This window comes from Punica granatum, chromosome 2, assembly GCF_007655135.1.
Source record: "Punica granatum isolate Tunisia-2019 chromosome 2, ASM765513v2, whole genome shotgun sequence".
In the NCBI taxonomy this organism is placed as follows: Eukaryota; Viridiplantae; Streptophyta; class Magnoliopsida; order Myrtales; family Lythraceae; genus Punica; species Punica granatum.
Window position 1 is genome coordinate 11642518 of NC_045128.1, and position 22281 is coordinate 11664798.

The 22281-nt window shown below is 36.8% G+C and overlaps 2 protein-coding genes across 4 annotated transcripts; one reads left to right on the top strand and one right to left on the bottom strand.

Annotated features, from left to right (window-relative positions):
- Positions 1 to 1722: 1722 nt before the first annotated feature.
- Positions 1723 to 4114, bottom strand: LOC116193596. Of its 3 annotated transcripts, none has more exons than XR_004154324.1 (2): positions 3520 to 4114; positions 1723 to 2864 (listed from the first exon to the last, which is right to left on the bottom strand). XR_004154324.1 is itself a non-coding variant. In XM_031522337.1 (2 exons), the coding sequence occupies exons 1-2, from the start codon at positions 3722 to 3724 to the stop codon at positions 2573 to 2575; spliced, it is 363 nt and encodes a 120-aa protein (XP_031378197.1). In that variant the 5' UTR covers positions 3725 to 4097; the 3' UTR covers positions 1723 to 2572. The 3 variants fall into 3 exon arrangements, 2 of the variants coding, with proteins under 2 accessions (XP_031378197.1, XP_031378196.1); XM_031522337.1 differs by having other exon boundaries at positions 3654 to 4097; XM_031522336.1 differs by having other exon boundaries at positions 1723 to 2838; positions 3520 to 4097.
- A 6604-nt stretch (positions 4115 to 10718) lies between these two features.
- LOC116197883 lies at positions 10719 to 12222 on the top strand. The gene has a single exon (XM_031528149.1). It carries the CDS (start codon positions 10842 to 10844, stop codon positions 11490 to 11492), a length of 651 nt encoding a protein of 216 aa, XP_031384009.1. The 5' UTR covers positions 10719 to 10841; the 3' UTR covers positions 11493 to 12222.
- The last annotated feature ends 10059 nt before the right edge of the window (positions 12223 to 22281 follow it).

Consider the following 22281-nt stretch of genomic DNA (forward strand, 5'->3'; position numbering starts at 1 on the left):
ATAATTTTTTTTTTGTTATATGTAAACAATTTATTTGACATCAACATTAAATATGATACTATAAGAACCACTCAGACCACGAATACGACATTGTACTGATCCCAATTGGAGCCTAAGGTTTTCGGTTTTCCAAGACCCCACCAAGCCTTAGAAATGGCACCCGTCCCATTGCCCTGTCCTGCCATCTTATAAAAGACTATAAAGCATTCCATATATTATATAATTTATGCATATAAATAATACATATTTGAATAAAAGACATATAATACTAAAATTAAAGCAGAGAGAGACCAAAAAGCAAGTCTCCCACATGATTTGTTAAAAGAAGAAAAACACAAAAGTTCCCTGACGATGTTGGTTGATTTTGCTTTTCCTAATATCGGACTTTAACAAGAAAAAGGAGTATCCATCACATATGAAGATCCCACTTAAATTTTATATTGATTGATTTAATTATAAATTAAGCGTCACTTTTCTTTAATCTCTTCCTGCTAATCTTTCCTTCTTGTTCTATCCGGCACGCTCTTCCAGTTTTTTTTTTCTCTCTTTTGCTGACCAAACTCTCCCTAAACACATATATTCAATATATGGAGAAATCAATTTGAAGAAAGAAAACCCAATTGGGAGCCATATTATAGTTTTCTTTCTCTGTCTTCCCCTTTGCTTAAGCTAATTATTTAGGTGTCTATATTACGGGCATTATTCTTAGCTAATTCTTTCACGAGCTAAATCCACCATAAAGTATGAAAGATGGTGTAGCGCAGTAGGACATGCTCTCACCTGCTAATTAAGATGTTTCAGGTTCAATACTCGAAGTGAGACTATCCATACCATTTTATTAGTTAAATTAAGATTTTTATTTTATTATATTAGGCTATGAACCCTCTACCAAAAAACAAAAGAATAAAATCCACCAACAAGTTGTTAGTTAAAATAAACATCATCCCGGAAACAGGAGAACACAAGTCCAAATTCTAGGAAGAGCAATTATTGGGAGAGGAGTATTCTTAAATGCTCAATTTTTCAGAATTGCAAGAATAATATCTCCCACAACTTTCCTCACCAAAAAATGATATCGCGGACTAAATCAAGTTAACAAAGAGAGGAGGTGTACACATTGGTTCAATTCTCACCAATATGATTTTTGTAATTCCAAATTGCCCCTCTCTTATGATCCCCTACTGGGTTCATTGACCTCCCATAATAGAACAAAAAGATAATGTATCTATGGCGGCTAGTAAGAATTACAAAGTAATAAAATCATGCATTCATTTAACAATATTGACCTTATATAGAGCAGTTGACTGCATTCTTTTGGAATATTCAAGCTGCCACCGTCCTCTATGAGGAATTAAAGTCGGAAGCGTGAGACTGGCTCTAGAGAAAAGATCATGGGAGGGAGTAGGCTATTGATTACAAACTAACTTCGATGTTAAGGAAAGAGACATATATAAGTAACTAATAATAGCAATTTTTCACATTGATTTTAGCTCTTGTACATAACTCGGCATAAAAAGCACGCCTTTGACCAGAACAATAATTGGCACCAAACTCACATGCTAATTATAAGTAGTTATGATGATTAGTCTTGCTAAGCAAAGCACATATACATGTGCCCCTGGATTGTGTCGAAACCTTGTATGGCATCAACTTTAGCTAGAAATCATTGTTTATGTTAACAATTTCCCTTGGGCGCATGATCATGGTTTTTGGGGGTGATAATTGAGAGGAAAATTATGTATTCAATTGTTGACATCTGAAATACAATGAGAGCCTCCAATTTTATAGTGTGGAGCTCGATCATATATAAGGAAATACATCTACACAATCAATTACGCAAAATCAAATCCTACCTAATATACACTAAGAATCAGTCATAGACGAATCTAGACTAATGCACATATACATATACATATACATATACATTCACAACCCCCCTCAAACTCAAGAGGGTGCAGTGGACACCATCTAGAGTTCGTGAAGTAAGCTTTGAAAACGTCTTGGAGGATGAGTTTCTTAAAGATATCAGCGGGTTGTTCCTACGAAGAGACGTATTGTAAATGAACCAAACCATTAATAATGTGCTGACGGATAAAGTGACATCAGTCTCAATATGCTTGGTCCGCTCGTGAAAAACATCGTTATGAGCAATCTGCAGGGAACTCTGATTGTCACACTGAAGTGTGGTGGCTTCGACATGATGAATCCCAATGTCTGTTAACAATCGCCGAAGCCAAAGTAGTCCTGCCACTGTATCTGCAAGTACACGGTACTCCGCTTTAGTGCTAGAGCGAGCTACGATTTGCTTCTTACTCCTCGAAGAGATGCGTTAATCTCCAAGAAAGAAGCAATATCCAGTGGTGGGTCTGCGGTCTGTAGAATCACCAGCCCAATTGGCATCACTAAAGGCTCGCAACTGGAGAGAAGAGTCAAAAGAAAACCACAACCCATGAAACATAGTGCACTTCACATAACGGAGAATATGCATAACCGCTGTATAATGTGATGATCATTGAGCTGCCATGAACTGACTGACAGTATTCACAGTAGGCGATGTCAGGTTGGGTGACAGTCAAATACATGAGACCTTCAACCAGCTGATGGTAGAGAGTAGGATACCATTAGCAGGAGTAAGCTCGACATTATAATCCAGAAGCCTGGATGTGACTTTGCTATCTGTGAACTGTGCTCTCGACAACAAATCAGAAGCATACTTAATTTGGGACAAGTAATATCCATCCTTGCCACAAGTCACCTCCAGGCCTAAGAAATAACTTAGAGGGCCCAAATCCTTCATCTCAAAATGCTGATGTAAATGAGACTTGAGCTCTTGAATTCCTGCAACATCATCTCTTGTGATAATCCTGTCATCGACATATAAAGAGAGCAAAGTGATACTAGCACTGGAGGTGCAAACGAATAAGGCAGAGTCATGAGAACTAGGAATAAAGCCAAGACTGATCACTATGGTGCTAAACTTGGCCAATCATTGTGGTGGAGCTTGCTTCAGCTTATATAATGCCCGACGAAGAGGATAGACCTTGCCTGAAGTTACTGGAAGACCTGATAGAAGTTTCATGTAAACTTCCTCGGAGATATCACCTTTCAAGACTGCATTCTTGACATCCATCTAATAGAGACTCCACCATTTAGCAACAAAAACTACTAGTAATGTCCGCATAGGGGGGAGACAAGCCACTAGAGCGAATGTCTCCTCATAATCAATGCCATACTACTGAGTGTAATCTCTAGCCACAAATCTAGCCTTGTACCGCTCTACTGAACCATCTGAACGAATCTTGATCTTATAGATCCATTTACTACCGATTACTGTCTCTCTAGGAGGCAAGTCAACCAGCTCCCAAGTTTGATTCTTATCTAGAGAGCCTGCAACTCATTATCCATGGCTTGCTGCCATTCAGGATGAGATGAAGCTTCTCTAAAAGAAGTGGGTTCGTGCAGGGTAGTAAGAGCATAATAGCAATGATAATCTTGAAGGTGTTTAGGAATTTCATTTACCCGTTCTGACCGGCGGAGCATAGAAGGGTGGTAAGAGGGACCTCTTGCTAAGTAGCATCAATGGAAGGATTAAGAGATTGGACATGTGGGTCATCTTGTGAAGTAGTATCAATGGAAGAACCAGGGGGTTGTACCTGAGGGTCCTCTTTTGGTGCAACATCAATGGGATGACCAAGTTCACCTGTTGAGCCAGACTGTCCTGCATCTGGAGACTCTGGGAAAGGATCAAGCCCCATATTGGTGAAATAAAGAGTAGACTCAGAAGAACCAAGCTAAACCTCAAACATGCATCTAACTGTTTGAACTAATCCATGATGGTGCGACGTGCAGAATGGTCATACCGATAAATGAATGCTCTTAACAAATAATAATTAGGACAAAGCAAATTATTGAAAAGGAAAATATCTCAATTTGGAGACACAAGGTTCACGCAAACCTATGTTGCTCTCTCTAATTTTCTCAGCCTCCCCCTGGACCAGTTAATGAATAAATTAGTCATGCAATCGATGAACATGACCAACCAATGCTCAACACATCACACTTTTTTTCCAATGGTCCTTGGATTCTTTATCAATCTTTCATTTGATGCCTGCAATTGTCAACCCTAATTAAGTTTCTAGTCACCATAAAGAAGATGGGAAGGAAAAGTAGAAAATTCTCACTGTCTAAAGGAGAAATGGCCCACCAAAGAAAGAGACTCCCACCCCCTCAAACAAAGGACATAATGTCTTATGTGCATGCAGTAGTGTTAAAGTGAAAAAGGTAACAAATAATAATGGGGGAGAGAGAGAATCATTAGAAAGGGGAAGACATTGGTGTATTTTCCATTACCAACATAAAATGTTTCATAATTGAAATTGAGGTTTTCCTCTTCTTCTTTTCCCTTTTCTCTTCTGAGCCAATTGATGTTTTTCCTTTGAGTGAGGATATCCAAGGAGATCTTTGTTCAGGATAAGTTTGACAGGATAATGCTTATATGTGTGTATATATATTATAAGATAAGGGTTGAAATATCTGTTAGAGTATATATATATGGATACTGCATTTATATGTTGCAAGAGAATAATATGGCCAGGTTTAAGGTACAACCGCTTTAATAAATAGTGCATGTAACACGTCAATATATCCTTAGTAGGATATTGTTAAAGTTTTTAGCTATTTCTCAGACTTCCATAGAACAACCATCTAGTATGGTTAACTATAATCTAGTCGTGCCAATCATGACCTCTTCCGACTAGATATATATTGAAAGAAGGGTTTGTTTCTAGAAGCATTTGGACCCATGAACGCATTCAAATATATCTTAAATTCCTTTTCTTGAATCTTCCTATATAGCTAGTGTTGTGACTCTTTCATCATTTGGCAACTGGGAGAGCCACATCACTTTCAGTGATAATTAGTTGAAGAGGAAAGCTACGAAGGAATTTAAGGGAATTAACTGGTGACAAATTATTCTTTGCCACGGTGGGATTTTAGGGCTAGATACACATTGCACGTAAGTTTTGAAAGTGCACATGCCTTGCACACGCATACGTCATTATTCCTAATTAACATATTACCAATATAACATTTTTCGGTTATAAGGAAGGCGTGTGAAATATTAATAGAATAAGAGAAAGGGAATAAAAAAAGCATAAGAAGTTCCGTTAGCAGAAGGCATATATCAAATCTCTCGGTTTAAAACGAAGGTGTATGTTACTATACTATAACTTGCTACGTGAAAGTAAAATTTGAGAGTTGTTAATTCCACATCGAAAAATTGAAACAAAGTCCCAAAATATATAAATTATTTGGCTTACAATCCTACTAATTTGAACTTTTGGTTTGCTTATGAATTTTACCATTTATTAAACCCGACGAGAATTTTCACACCTCATTCTTTATATCGATCTATATAGTTAAAATGATGCTCCACAAAAAAAAAAAATGGTGCTGAAAATAAATATAGTGTAGTGTAAAACTAAAGTCTTCTCCACGTGGAAATGAGAATGTAGAAAAGAAATTAGATTTGTTTAGTTTTTTATTAATTAAAACAATTCGTAAATGCCGCTTTTTCTTTCTTTATATATTAACTATATGCTGAAAAGTAAAATGTGAAAACTATCCACCGAGGAAAAAAAGAAAAAAGGTGAAAACTACTGAACTAAAAGAGAGGAATTGATCCTACCGGAAAAAAAAAGGGGTGGAATTGACACAGAGCAAACTAAACATGCATAAAAAATCCTACCGAAAAATAAGCATCACAAATATTTCTTTCATTGGATTTAACAGATAACTGTATTTTGGTTGAGTTAATATCATATGGGATGTACCATCAAAGTTTGGTGGTCCCGTGGTAACAGCTTGAGTACAATAGCCTTCACATCTCAAGTTCAAGTCTCCCATGCAATCGCATTTTTCTTAAAATAAGAGTTCTATGCATTCCTAGAAAAATCTATAGGGGATTCATTGTCCCTTGCTGACCACTAGTGCTTTGGTGGGAACTAAACTCCGTGAGAGTAGCCATACTGGTAAAACACGGCCATTTAGGGAGGCCTGAGTGCTCACTATCCCAAAACCTTATTTTCTAACCATGGAAAAGGAAAAAAAAAAATCCTTTGGGCTATTTATACCGATGAGGGAGTCGGCATCGTCCGACCCGGAGAAACAAGCATTTTTGTATAGCAAAATGGTCATATTTATCGCATGGAAAATACTTTTTCCTTTGAATTGATGTTTATAATCGCTCACAAAATAAATGCAGCCCGTCCGACTGTGGAGATGCCATTAATTTTCTTGTAGCACTAATTTTCGGCTGAAATGGTCGCCACAAATAGCAATAACAATTTTATTACATTTATTAATAATTGGAGTTTTTAGGCATAAATATTGAAAATGAAGTTACAATAAATATTGGAGGCTTTTCGAAATACCAACCGTTGAATTAGAGAGTGAAGGGTCAAGCAAACAGGCTTAGCTACCTGGAGCCCTCAACATTTAGGTGTGGCGTGGCTGTGTGGGCACTGAACCCCCAGGTTCACATACAGCCACAGATTCATAAGACAAATGATTGATCCCAAATTTGTTTTGCCACATGTCACTAGTAGGTGGCATAATTGAATATGTAAAATATTCGGTGGTTGTATAAGTGTCTGACAAAAAAAAAGTCGAGCTCAAGAGAAATTATATATAATAAATTTTCAGTTATAAGAGAAATTCATGTCCTAAAATAAAAAATAAAAAAATTTATTTAATAAAAAATACGGAATTACGAATTTCAAATTTAAAACTTTTTTTTTTTGTGGAAAATAACCTAAAACCTCTTTACCAAGCGATAATATATATTACTGCCCGTAAAATTCCCTAAGTTGTCTAACTACTTTACATTATAAACAGAGTAAATATATTTTGGCCTTATTTTTGTCTTATCCTCTCATTCAAATGCTAAAAAAAGTCAAAATTTAGTCTTAAATATAGAAATTCTCAAACATCTCTTGAGATTTTGGTCCATATTTTATCTTTTCAATTCCTCCTGCACTCTTTTACAAGAAAAGGATAAACAAAAATGCCTAATCCTTAAAAAACTCTTCTTCAATTTCGAAATACATATTTTTATTTGAGTCTTTTGAGTTAAGTTTTATTTCCCACCTTTATTTCTTATGTCTACCACTAAATTTAGGTTTCCGCCACTACCCGGACTAATATATATATCGGAGAGCCCAATCATCTTCCCATTAGGAATTTCTTTATGTTTTCTTTCAAATATTGAATAATAACTCTCAACAATATACGTTATATGTTATTTGGAATTAAGAAGTTTAATGCTTGGTACTCTTCAATAGAATATCATGTGACCTTTTAGTTTTCCTTCCCATGCATCTACTAGATCGGTTAGCCTCCATTTTTAACCAAAGGAAATGTTAAATTAATCCTTCTAATAGTGTACCAAAAATCCTATTATCATAGACTATAACATTATTCAGAAACACGCGTAAGCTCTGTACAAAGTGTAAAGATATAATTCGATAATACTTAGCTCCCTTACTACCACTTATCTGAAAAAGAAAAGGAACTCCACTAAATAGCTTTTTTTTTTTTTCTTCCTCTCACTCTCTCTCTCCTTATCGAGGAAATAAATTTATTGTAGTACCGTTAATTTGCGGAACATACTTGGAGAGGGTCATCTTGATTGACATGGGGCTCATCAAGGGTTGTTGGCTTTTGACCTAGGGCATCTTTCTATGTTATGAGCTGTATTTCATTTACTGGGGGCAGCTTTATATGTATAGGTGGTAGAGAGGACATGGAGAAGATGAAGCTAGCAGTATGTTACAAGCTAATTGTGTTAATTGTTGAAATGCATAAGTATAATAATGATATGATATACAATATAATTAAAAGTTGAATTAGCATGTCGTATGATTGTCTAGTTTTATATGACAAAGAAAATGATCATAGACACTCAAGACAGTTCAATCATCTAATTTATGGCTGAAAAGTGCGTGAAACACATATGCTCTTTTTCACTGAGCTTTCGACAAATATTAGCTAGTTGTTAATTATGAAGATGTATTGTTTCTACATGATAGATTTTGAGCTTTTCAACTCGATATTCCGCTTTGGCGGTCTGGATGTAAGACATGGGAAGCCATGCTCCATCTCTTCAGCTTGCCAACAAAAGACCCCCTTAATTGATATGTTTTTATAAATCAGAATCGGTACGGAAGTGTATATATTGGACACCTCACAATTATATATTCACAAAGAACGTTGACTAATTATTTGTTTAATGGTATAAATCGAAATTTATTATTATGTTAATTAAATATTACACGATTTTATATCCATGCATGAAACGTAGCCATAGTGTAAACCTTTTACTGCAATAAATGTAGAAGGGTTGATTTCTCCAATGAGAATTCCAGGAGTTGAAGTAGACGAAAAAGCGGTGAATAAAAAAAAAGTTTTAATTAATTGAACATTTACTTTTATTTTAGTATTAAATGCCATTTAATTCGTAAATGCGCTTTGAATTAGGCAACTACATAATGAGCATTATCATGTGCTTTTACTGTTTTTATTACAGTTATAGGAATAGCTAATAATTATTAATTGCACCTTCAAGAAATTATAAGGAAAATCATGATCTCGAATGTCTCTTGCTTGGACATTGCCCTTGCTTTTTTGTGTAATTAATTACCACCCTGCCACTAGAGAGAATTCGGTACAGCCGAATCTGCAGCTGTAGCACTGCTTAATTATAATGAGCCTATGCAGTAACATTTAACGTTCATAATTCATATAAACCATATAATTTTTTTTGTTACAAAAATAGAGGATTTTTCCCTGGAAAAAAGAGAGAGAATATTTTAACAGTCTCTGAAAATGTGTCAATGTGTTATGACATTTTCGCAGCTCTCTCCTTCAATTACGAGAAAAACTCATAAAATCAAATAAAAATACGAGAATGAAATATAATATGATGCTTACTATTAATACTACTCATACTAGCCAGTAAGTTCGATATCAAGGAAAAATCGAAATATCTCCAATCTCCATTCATTGAATTCTGGGGTACGACATATATCCTTAAGTAATGCGAGGCTGCATGACACAGTAGGGAAGGGAGATGGATCTTCTAGTAAACACCACAATCATTAAATTTTCCAGCAGAGAGACAAAAATATCCAAAAATCAAATTATACAAAAAGGTTTCCCACCACGGATTTTGTTCTTACTTGCAATTCAGCTGAGCCCACTTTTGAGTATTTTCTGGCGCCCTTTCAAATTAAAAAAGAAAAAGAAAATCCTGATTGGTGAATGACATGTAAGGTTGGACTAATTAAACCATATTCAATAGGTTAGAGGAAGAATTTATAATGCAATGTCACAATATACACACCTGGAATTAAGAGGCCTTAAATTCAATATTTATCAGTAGAATTATGCTTTTTATTTTGCTTTATTTTCTATAGTTGAATTAAGCCATAGACCTCTTTAATAGCTGAAAAAAATTAAATAAATTAAGAATATCTTGTTTTCGAAAGGAGGATTTTGAGTTTGCCAAAAAAATTACCCGAGGAAAGGGATCAAAGTCGAGAGATAATCTTGCATCCTAGGAAAACCAATTGATGGGCCAAGATGGATTCCTGCCGGGTGTTTTATAAATTTCTTGTTGTTTAAGTTAGAGCAACCATAGCTTTGTTCTGAAGGCAACATATAAACATGGAGTTGATATGTTTGCCTTGTGAAATCACAATAGTTGTGATTGTGCGTGGATCGAAGTCTTTTATCATGTATGTATCGGTATAAATTATTTTAACAACTTATCTCATGATACTCAAATTAATCAAGGATTAATAATCTTATTTGAGTAACGTATCATCGTGTATTGGATCGTTTAAGGTTTTCTTCGAACTATCCTATTGAATTCCACAGATATATTAAGTAATACTCTTAAAAAGTACTTTTGCTATATTTTCATAATCTAAAATCATTCAAAAGTTTTGCACTGCATCAAAATGTAATTTTTTTTTCAGTGAAATTACGGCTATTCTCAGTCTAATGGCCGATACTGATCCCATTCTTGTGTCAGCATGGCCTTGGTAATAACAACATGCTTTTTGTGTGTTTTGAACCACTGCAATGCAAGTAAAGTTCACTCACCAGAAGAAATGATGTTTAGTACAGTGAAACACACCTTACCTTAATAACCAAGAAGTTCCATGTTCTATTCCGTCAATGAAACTACTCATACCCTTTATTTAACTCTTTCTATTTCCTTATATTATATTTTTGCGTCTTCCTTATGAGAAAGTTCACTCACTGAGAGCGAATTGTCATTAAGCCATATTTATTGTCATGACATATATGATTAACCAACGGCCAGGGACCATTTGTTTTCCACATGCACATTCAATCAACAAACCAACTTAGAGGCCTCCATTCCTCAAGCTTACAAGCAACGGATGTGTACAATAAATAGTACGTTAATTATACACAGTGTTTAATGGCTAATTAATGATCTGAATTGCATGGAATATCTGCAAAACCTGTTTCCGGTTTAACCCTAATCAACCTCAAAAGTCAAAATCAGAGATTAATCAGATCAGACGCGCCACAGTGGCAAGTGTCTAGATATTTCCTTTTAAATTATTGCCTAGAAATTAATCCAATAAATAATAATTTCCCTTCCCCTTTAAATAGCTCCCCCCACTTCTCCCTCAAATCCATTCCAAAGCCTCCAATCAGGCAAAGGCAAAGGCAAAGCCTCTTCCCCCTCTCTCTCTCTACACACACTCTCTCTCTCAAAAATTTCCCAAAATTAAAAAAGAAAAAGAAAAATGGAGATAGAGCGGAGCACAGCTGATCAGGTCGCCAAGAAGGCGTGGAGCCTACTGAAGGCCGTCTTCTTCATGCTGAGGAAAGGTCTCTTGAAGGGCAAGTTCGTCGTCGACCTACACGTCCTCCTCAAGCGGGGCAAGCTCGCTGGCAAGGCCTTCGGCAACCTCATGGTCCACCACTACTCCGCTGTCAGCTGCCGCTCCGACGACGCCCACCTCTCCTTCGTCTCCCCCCGCGAGTACGAGTTCTCCTGCAGCAACAGCCCCGCTGACTACACCTACTTCCACTACAGCCGCAACAGGCATGGCCTTGGCCTCGGGTACAACCACCGCCGCAGCAGCGCCCGCCTCCCCAAGCCTAATGTGGCGACCCTCGCCGCGGTGCAGAGGGTGCTGGAGATGCTCAACAACGAGGCCGCTGCCGCCGTGGAGGGGTCGCCAGCCGTGGCGCTGCCAGGGTTCGGGAAGAGCCCGATGGGGAGGCAGCTGAGGATAACCGACTCGCCGTTTCCGTTGAAAGACGACGGGGACAGCCACCAGGTCAACGTGGCAGCGGAGGAGTTCATCAAGAACTTCTACAAGGACCTGAGGTTGCAGAAGGTTAACATGGCCAACCTCGACTCGCCTTACCACTACGGCACATGGAGTTGATGAGAAATTCGCCAAAAAAACAAATGTTTCCTACTTCGCGATTTAATTTGGCACGCCAAAAATTTCTGTGCTGGACCTGGCTCTGTCATATATATTGACAAAATGGTTCTCGAATTGATCCGACGGATCCAGTCTGGTGCATGCAATAACAATTTTCTAAGGGACAAGCATATCCACGGTGAGAGATGAGCTCTGACAAGATAGGTGACTTGCCAAAAACATGTCTGGGGTACGGAAATCGACCGTACGTATCGGTACATGGTATAGCTTGTTAATTATACGGCAAAGAGGGTTTCTTGTGGATATAACAATCTGATTATTCTACCCTTCCTTTCGGGTGCAAGGATTAGAGAGAACTTTTGTCTTTCCTTTTCTTGGTGGTTTTGCTTTCTCTTATTTGTATGCCCAATTTAATGCCTTTTCTTGTCACCTACCGGTAATAGAATGAAAAAGAAGCAATGCAGAGGGGTTCTTAAAACGTAAAAAGAAAAAAAAAAAAGAGGGAAAAAAAAGAAAAAACACGGGGGTAAGTGGCCAGGCCATCATGGCAGGGTAGGTGGATTTTTTGTTTTTGTTTTCTTTTTTTATTTAAAAAATATGATTTTATGGATAATGAGTGTCTTCAATTTATTACCCAAAACTCATTAATCCTATTCAGATATTAACTTGTCCTTGCAAATGAGATGTTTCAATATGTTTTGACCCCTACGCTGTACGAAAAATTCACTTATAATTTAGAGTTCACATTGATGCTGAATCCCGTTCTCGTGAGCTGGGGCAGGTGGGATTTAAATGTGTACATTGACATTTGAGGTTGGTGAATATTGGAGAGGGGTTCATCATTTGGAATATTTAATGGCATTTTTTTCGGTATGAATCCTGATATTCGAAAGTCCAATTGGACCCCGACTAATCTGATCGAATCGGGTCGGCCATTGAGAGAAAAGTTTTCCCAACTTGGATTTTCTACATTAAAAGGACTCGAACTCGAAACATTGCTTAAGCGGAATAAACGCCAAATCGCTTGACCCAACCCACATTAGCTAATGACATTTCTTTTTGTTTCTGGTGAAATTGGTGGTTGAAATTCAATTTCTGCGCAGCTGATAACAGGAACAAATTAAAATGAAAATCACGTCCATTTATGTCGGGCGAGGAAATAGAAAAGGTGGAAGTGCTGACCAATGCTGAATGATCATCAGAGCCTGCTGAAGGGAATCTTGGTCGGGGAAACAATACATTTGGTTAGATTCTACTATATATATATACACACACTGCATACACGAGGAAGGGCAATTGCTTGGTCTTTGCCTCCTGGAGGATTGTCGGAGAAGATATCCTTTGCGTGGATAGTGCCCGGATCAGATTTCTAATTGGAGAATGGGACTTCTGAGGACAGTGAAGTATATAAAGACTCTGAAAATCAACAATTACCACAAAGTTCGATCCCATGAAAAATTTGGGACTTCTGAGGATGAAGCCCCTCTCGTGAAATTAGATAGATTGTTGCTGCCGGCATCCATGGCTGGTTGGCGCTAATTGGCTTGGCTTCACATGAGAAAATGTGAAAGAAATGCTGGTGGAAGTGTGGTCGCGCTTGCCCTTTAGCCAACTGATAACTCGAAACGAGAACATAACGAACACTTTGAATGTATGGATTTAAAGAGTTACCGTTTTTTCTTTGATAAAATCATGGATATACTCAAGCTAAGACTTGATTAATTATCAGCTTGACATCAACCACAAGTGTTTTTAACGCGTTTCATATCCCTACACTGTATGTAAAGTCCATTCATTAAAGTGCAATTTGTCGATTACTCCACATCTTCGTGGTTAAAGAAGTTACAATTCTTGTCTAGATCCTATGTGGACATTTGTCGAGGGTTATGCGAGAAAATCCTAGACAAACACTAAGAAACTTAGCTATGAATTAGTTAAACTAGTTGATATTCGCACATTGCGGGGGAAAATTTTGTCAATTTTCGCATGACCGAAAATAAATGCTTAACACGTGTGACATATAAATATATATAGATAGAAAGAAAAAAAATGTTCAAGATCATATATTTTGACCAAGTAAACATAATAAACACTACGAATTATAAGTGGGACATTATGCAGGAGCTAGGTACTTGGAAAACTATAATAAATAAAAATATTATGGAAAAAAATGATTTTTCAAATCTTGCATTTATAGAACATTTGGTATATTGAACTTTAAAAATATCACGTATTTTAAGGAGGTCATTTTAATTATCGAGATAATTTATAATCTTCAAAAAATTTAATAATATGTATGCATATAATGTGGACGCATAACCAAAGTGTGTTGAATAGCACAAGTAAAATATTGTAAATATTCATTGAATTGGACTTGAAAAGTCGATTCAACGTAGAGTTAAGGGTTTCATAATTAGGTTACATGACGAATTCTCTTTTCAATTGTCGGCTTTTATATACCATAATAGATGCTCAGAAAACCATGGATCATTATCAGTAAGTAAAACGAATTAGAAAGCCTAGGGGAACAAAACATGCAAAGGTCGACTGCTGAGCATTTAAAAAAAAGGTAAAATTCCACAAACATTTATTGAAGTTCATAGCACAGAGACACCTCTACTTTATAAGTAGGACATTGACACTCACTGTCTATCGACGTTGACACCCCTCCAAATTTGTAAAGGACATTATACCTCTACATGAGGGGAGCTCAATGTCCATTTTAAAAACTTACGAGAGTTTCAGTTTCCTTGAACATGGGATGCTACTATTCTACTTACAGAGCCGGGGTTGTTACTATTGTACGACGAAACTATAGGGGATGTCATGTAGAATTTACTCTTAAAAAGAATCCTAATTCAAACTTTTTGACCTCTATTATTATATGATTTTAATCAAAAATAAAAAATCCCATAGGTGTAGTACAATTAGCAAATAAGCTTTGTGTGAGCGAATTTTGCCTGCAGTAGAGATATTCAAAACCCATTGAAAATATTATGTGATTAGGATCAATTAACACCATTGAAAATTACTCAACCTCGTGCTGTGACCAAAAAGAAAAAGAAAAAAGAAACTTAATAGGACAGCTTTCCGCGTCCTAAGGAATTAATAAACTAAAGAAATAAAATTAGTTCAAAAAGGGTTTAGCGTATGGGAAAGCCTGGACCTTCCGGTGTTGGAGGGGTCCTCCGTGACTCGTTTGGCAAAATTATTTGCTTGTTTGCTGCTCTAGCTGCCATTATGGAGCCGAATCTCGCTGAGCTGCTCTCTGTTAGGAAGGCCCTTCATCTATCATCTTGCAATTCATCGTTGTTCGACTCTTGCTTGATAATCGAGTCAGACTCGCTAAATGTTATTGGATGAATTCATAGGCATTATCGTTTCCCATGGAAGTACAAGAAGATTTTCACTGATATGCACCTCTGGGCTCTTCACTTCAGCACCATTAGGTACCAGCACCCATGTAGAGAAGGAAATCCATTTGCTGACTCGCTTGCTAAGTGGGGAATCAATAGGATCTAAGACTTTATTGCTTGGTTGTAATTTCCCGGCGTTCTCTCTATTGTTTTTTTTTTTTTGGTTTTATGTTATTCCCTTCTTTCTTTGTATTCCTTCCATACTCTCGTACACCTCGGTTACGGAGCTTTAAGTTTTAATGAAATTTCATTGAGTTATAAAAAAGAAAAAAAAAGTTTCGTTTAGTGGTACAAGCCATAAACTCAAAATCAAGACGTCATGAGTTTAATTCTCATTAGTAAGACTTACATGGTCCTTCATTTCACTTTATTTTCTATTTTTATATTAATTCACGGGCATCTAATGACAGAAAAAGAAAAAGAAATAAAATTAGTTTGACAATTAATATCAAAGAAGGGGACTGAGGACCCATGAGATCTTGTTCCACATGATGAACATATGGAGTACATATAGTCGTATGACCGTCACGATCTGAACCAACTCCATGCTTTCAGGGCAGACACGATTCCATAATTTTAGTGAAAGTTTTTATACATATACTCCGCAGGTTTGGTTCCATGTCACAATTTTGATATGCTCTTGATCAATTTTTTTGATGAATGCTCTTGATCAATTTAGTTTCACTCTATCGATGGCATTCGAGGTTAATTGGCTTGGACTATATATTGGAGGATTTCCAACAATTAAAAGAACCAAGGGATTTTTATTTTATTTTAATTGGATATATATGATGCACCCATAAGATGATCAACTGACCTTATAAGCTCAAGATTAGGGTTGCGGTATTGAAACAAAAATTCTATCGCCCTGATCAGTTGACTCCGAAGACACTTTAATAGATCGAGGATGAGTAGATACTCCCGCATATATACTTTTGTCTATAATCTTCGAGCTAGTTGTGAAACTTTTTTTTTTTTTAATCTTTTATGCGATTAGTTGTGAAACTCTTAGACTTGCAGATTGACCACGGCCAGGATTGAGCCCCGAGGTTTCAGAGCTGGTCGAAAGGCTCTTAGCGGTATGCCGGAAATTCTGCTTAGCGGGTGAGAGAACTCTCAATTTTCCCAAGTTTGGTTGACAAGGACTTTGTTTAATTAATTTCTAAAATTAGACATGAATATAATATTATCAAGAAATAAAATTAACTTCTACTGTTCACCCAAAGAAAAAAGCTACTCTGTGTCTTTGATAGCTGTTATCTTAATTAATTATTATTGGTTAATTGTTTATAAAATAGTAACCGAAAAAAAAAGATTATAAAATTGCACGAGATTCATATGCTATCAAGTTGCTTATAGGACAAATGATATACGATCGAAATTTCACAAACAAAAGGTACATGTAAAAAAAAAATTTGAAGCTCACTGCTCCTATTAAATTGGATATGATGGTAACCAATTTTATAAGGGATTACGACTTTCACGTAAATATATAGCTTCTTTATTGGTGGGTGGGTACAATCGGTGAAATGTAAACACAGAGAGAGATTGATTATCAAATTAGAAGTACTAATGCTAACTATAAACGATGAATAACCAAAAAGTCCGCAAACGATGAAACATTAAAATCCATGTTATATCTTTAATTTAAACAATGAAACTAACGTATATATAATCTCTAACATGACACGTAATTATATGATGATTAACATTATAAAAACTTACTAATTATGAAAAACTTGTAACCAATAATTGTTTATCTGTCTCATCACAATAATTACATGAGTATTCTACAAGAAATCCTCTCTTGTTTTAGAAAAGAAAGAGGGAAAATTGTCAAAAAAAAAAAAAAACTTGAAATTGAACACACCTTTGAAGAAAGAGACTTGTAATAAAGAGTAGGTGAGAGAAGACAACATTGTCATCGTCTCCATGATTGGGGCCATCCCACTCAGCCTCCATGGCGCAATTTCATAAAATAAAAGAAAATATCTTTTATTATAAAATATGACTTATAATTTATCAATACAATTGTAATAAAAATAGGAATAATTTGCAGGATGTTGATCCATATATCAATCTATTAGATTAAGATTAAAGTAAGATTGCCTGTTGTTGAACCCAATTTGAACTTAAGAGGCAAGAGTGATGCTTTTCCTTACTCACGTGGTTTTTCTTTCATTGTGCATTTGAGATTAAGATTTTCTTTTTGTTTCCTTTTTGGGTGATTTGAGATTAAGATTCTAAAGCTGCTAGGGAGCATATTTCTTGGCCCAATTTCTTGATTCATATCTCAGTTCGAACTGAGATCTCCAGATTTGGGGATGGGGGACATCATCGACAGCGATCCCTCCTCCTCCAAGGTCACTAGCGCGCGGTTTGTTTGATCGCCAGTCATGACACCCCCAACCTCTCCCCCGTGTCTTTTCACTTTTTTAAAAATAATTTTTTAGTTATTTTATTTTTTAAAATTTAATTTTGAAATGAATACAACATCAGCATTTTAAATAAATTATTGGATGGCATACTAAAACTGAACAAATCGGGTAAGGTTCAATACTAATTCAGCTAAAAGAAAAGGTTCAGAAACAAAAAGAGCTGAAGATACTAACTCGGATGAATTCAAATGGTTCGGTGCTTGTTATTCTTGAGCAAAGTTTCGAATTCGAGTATTGTGAATAGAAAAAATTTATACTGAGAAGACTCCTTAATGGACTGATTTAATTCAAACTGGATTATTTGGACCCCATTGATCTTCAAGGTGCATACTTAAAAAAAAAAGAAAAAGAAAAAAAACCTAAAGGTTAAGAAAATCAACCTTCTTCCTCCTCCTTTTAACCTTCTCTTTCGGTTTAATTTGTGTTGAATGCCTTTGCCCTCCCTATCCAAACCAATTTATCTTCTCTTCTTTTTATTTTATTTTTTATTCTAATACTATTTATTAACCGTAACCAACAATTAAAGTTGCTTGGATGGTTTTCCCAATTATAAAGCATGCGATTTTTTTTATACCAATTATCGAACCTCTATTTGATTATATCATCTCATTAATTTAATATGCATCTTGTAAGTGTTTCCTTTGGTATTCCATATCTATATACAATATATAAAAGCAAAATTAAGACATAGGGATATGTCATCACCGGACGAATGGAAGCATTTAGAAGGTGACCTTCCATGTGGCTACCCATTGGTTGGTCCCAAGTGGCACAAATATTATATTGTCATCTCGCTTCTGAAAATCAATAGGAGCTAAGGTCATGGAATACAATAGGATATATTTATAATGGATCACCAATCCTTGGTTTTCAATTGCTGTCAAAGGATCTCTTATAGGTTACTTTAAGAAGGCATGAAGACAAGGTGATCCTCTTTCTCCCTATTTGTTTGTTCTCGCAATGGAGGTCTTCACCCAACTCATCAATGGAGTGGCTTAAAATAGTGCTATGGGATATCATCCTTGTTTCAAAGATATAAGGCTTACGCATCTATTCTTTGCTAATTTGTCTAGTTTGAGGCTCAACATTGATAAAACAAACTCAAGATCAAGCGCGGGCATTGTTAGAGTAATTTGTTTTAAAGTATGAAATCTGTCTATTAGGTATCTTGGCTTGCCATTAGTCTGAAGGTTATCTACCAAGCTTTAATTAATAGAGTTACTTATAGGATCAAAGGTTGGTACATCAGGTTATTTGACTTATGCTGACATGTTGCAATTGATAAATTTTATACTTTGCAGCATAGCAAATCTATGGTGTTTTACTGACGCAGCAGAACTAATTGCGATCTATTGATTCGTGCACGAGTACCAGATAACAACCTTCTACAACCTGTTAATTCTACGAATATCAGGAAATAAGTATTAAACTCGAATCAAATCCGAGATTGGGTGAAAGAACACGGTAGCTCCAAAGCTCTATTGATAATCCCAAAACTGTCTTAGCCCTAGGGTTTTACAATGCTTAAATAGGAATTGAAACGCCTAAATTACACGAAAGACATAAACTTTTCTTAAAATTATAAAAACGTCCAAATAACATAAAAATGCCCTTTTGAGGCCCTAAACGATGGAATTCGGCCTAAATCTCGTCTTTTCACGGCAAAAGGCCATGAATTGTGCTCCAGATGCCGTTTCCCTTGAGACAGGGTCGTCAAAACCTGTTTTTCTCAAGATACCGATTTGCCACGTCTTTTATCGCATTATTCTTCCATGGATGGAGAGAACTCACCCTAGGAGTCCATAGATAAAATTGTGTCCAATAGATAAAATTGCGTTTAGTCGCCCATTGAAAACCCCATAGAGGGCATTAGGCTCACTGCTTAGATTCTCGAATCCATAATCATGCACAAAATTACCCACACAAGCATACACATCTTCCATACTTGACCGGAAACCAATGTCAGCCCATGATCCAGAACGGATGATTGGAAAAAAATCTTGACTCAAAATACTCAGCCGCAGTGATTGATTCGATAAATACATCTGACATCCTCGTCCTAATCTGTTGATTCGAGGCACGGTACTTCTCAATTTCCTGCTTCAGCCTCGCCTCCCTCCTATCTTTTCTTTGCGAGTCTATCATCTTGTCGATGGCTTCCCAGATCGCATCAGCCTCCTTGTCGTCCTCATCATACTTCACAGAAGCAAAGATACCCACATCATTCCCCTCAAATTCATCGAATTTCCAGTTCTCGTCATAACCCTCGTCATCTCCCTCATCATTCTTGTCGAACTCGGGCTCTCCATCGCCTCCTGCTAAAAAAAATGCGTCATCAGATGGATCCTCTTCGATAAATATATTCGCGTCCCCTTCAGAATAGGAATCATACTCGACATCCTCCAAGTCCGCAGTTGGATTAATGACTCGGCCACGCATCAGATCAACCTCCTGCCGGGCCTCCATCAGCGCAACCACCCTCTCGGCTAGGCGATCCACAACCACGTCCAACCTACGCTCTAGCGCCACCACCAGCCAGGTATCAATTATCTGCTCGATCCTCCGATTCAGTTTGTCCCCCTCCACAACACGACGTTGATTAGCCGTTCTTCGGGGTAGCATTGCTGATCCAAGAGCGAACGCGGCTTTGATACCAACTGACGCAACGGAACTAATTACGATCTGTTGATTTGCGCACGAATACTAGACAACAACCTTCTACAACCTGTTGATTCTACGAATACCAGGAAATATGTATCAAACTCGAATCAAATCTTAGATTGGGTGAAAGAGCACGGTAGCTCCAAAACTTTATTGATAATCCCAAAACTGTCTTAGCCATAGGGTTTTACAATGCTTAAATAGGAATTAAAACGCCTAAATTACATGAAAGACATAAACTTTTCCTAAAATTGCAAAAAAGCCCAAATAACATAAAAATGCCCGTTTGAGGCCCTAAACGATGGAAATCGGCTTAAATTTCGTCTTTCCAAGGCCAAAGGCCGTGAGTTGTGCTCTAGAAGCCGTTTCCCTTGAGACAATGTCGTCAAAACCTGTTTTTCTCGATATACCGATTTGCCATGTCTTCTGCTGCATCATTTACCTTCATTTTGCCTAAAGAAGTCATCCAAATAGTTCTCATTTTTATGAAAGGGAACTGTGTCTCTCTCGTGGTGCTAGAGTTAGATGGCTGGATGTTTGTCTTCCCAAATGGGAGGGTGGATTAGGTGTTAAGGAGTTGGAAATGTTATTTTAGTAATTGCAGGTTCTTTGTGGGTTTCCTCCGTGAAAAAGTATATGATTAAGGGAACACGTATGTGGACATTTAAGCCTCGAAGTGGCAACAATTAGCGATGCCTTTTGTTAACTATAAGGCTATGGACGGTGCAAATATATACTTTGGCATGACATATGGTGGAAGGAGAGGGGCGAGGAGCTTTGTTGGAGTTCTTCACCAATGACTCAATTGCTTTCCTTCTATTTCATATAATCAAAAATTTAATGTTGTGTGTAAGGAGGCAGTGGTGTTGGCCTAGTAGTATCGGTGCTCAGGCTCCTCTAATTCAAGACTTGATTCCATCTTTGGTCAATTATGCATCATCTAATATGTTGTTTTGGAAAGACAGGTTTGAGGTTTGTTTTGTCTGAGGGTTGGCAAGATATTAGACCATGCAAGGATAAGGCAGGGTGGCATAAGTTGAATTGGTTCTCAAGTCACATCCTCGGAATTTCATCAATTAGTTTGCCGGCGATCCTCAATAGGTTACATATAAAAAACAAATTGAAGCAATAGGTATGCAGTGTTGCCAATGACTTTTGTGAAATGTGTGGGATTGTGAAGGAATCGATGGATCACCTCCTCTTTACTCGTATAACCACTGAAAATATCTAAGCTAAGATTTAAATAAAGATACAAGGTCAGAAACCTGTATGGTTGATAGAAATGAGGAATTTGCTTATGCTTTGCAGTGAAAAGGCAAGAAAATGGAGATTACCATAATGACTTGGACTCTTTTCCTTTATGTCATTTGCAAGGGAGAGGAACCTAAGAGTCTTTTTAAGCACACAAGTGGAGATCGAACTGCTTGTCAAGAAGAAAGTTGGGGTGGTTCCTATGAAGACTGTTGCTCTTCCAGGGGTAAAATACAAAGCTGCTACTTGTTCACTTGCTATTACTTTTCATTTGTTAATCTGATGTAAATGTGAGGTCTTGTTGCCTGTTTCTCTATGTCCTGTCAGTTGTTTGTTTTGATGTGAGGGGTTTACCCTAACTCTTGTACACATTATATTTGGCACTACAAATTCGCACATATATGGGACTACTGATCCAAATTCTACACTTAAAAATATATGGGCATCGTTTACATTCTTCCAACAACCATCTCTTCCACTACACTCGGCTATCTTCTAGGACTAAGGATCATGATTATGCCGCTCCACATTGTGCTCAGTGTAAAGTCATGCTACTTGCTTAACAAGATCCAATGCCATACCTCAATTTCAGGCAAAGGCACGTACTACCTCCGTCAATCTCGTTAAATCAAGTAAGAAATTCTTTGGGACTTAAGTACTCGTTTACATAAGATAAATTAATCTTGTTAATGAACTAAGATAGTAAAAATTAATGGAACTAATGGAAAATGTTGGATTAATTTTTGGTTTTGATAAGTGCATATTTTATACTTAATATTATGTAAAAGTTGTATTGGTAGAAAAAAAATGTAGTATAGCAATTTAACAAAAGTGATGGTGCAAACAAATGTAATTATGTATATATGCTTTTTTTTTGTGTATGCTTTTGTATCAGGAAGCTCAATGGGTCTCAATTAATCCAGTTCGAGGCGGGTTGACCCATTAAGGGGTGAAGATCTACAACATGGATTTTCTCCATATACAAGATTCGAATATAAGACCTTATTTAAGCGGAAAATGAGT

What these genes read in the sequence shown, in the direction of transcription:
- LOC116193596 (XM_031522336.1), bottom strand. Translation starts at nt 3,724, where the DNA reads ATGCAGGACAGTCTGGCTCAACAGGTGAACTTGGTCATCCCATTGATG. An exon ending in TGCTCCGCCGGTCAGAACGG is followed by an intron (nt 2,839 to 3,519) that starts GTAAATGAAATT and finishes ATGATGTTGCAG; the next exon opens with GAATTCAAGAGCTCAAGTCT.
- LOC116197883 (XM_031528149.1), top strand. Translation starts at nt 10,842, where the DNA reads ATGGAGATAGAGCGGAGCACAGCTGATCAGGTCGCCAAGAAGGCGTGG.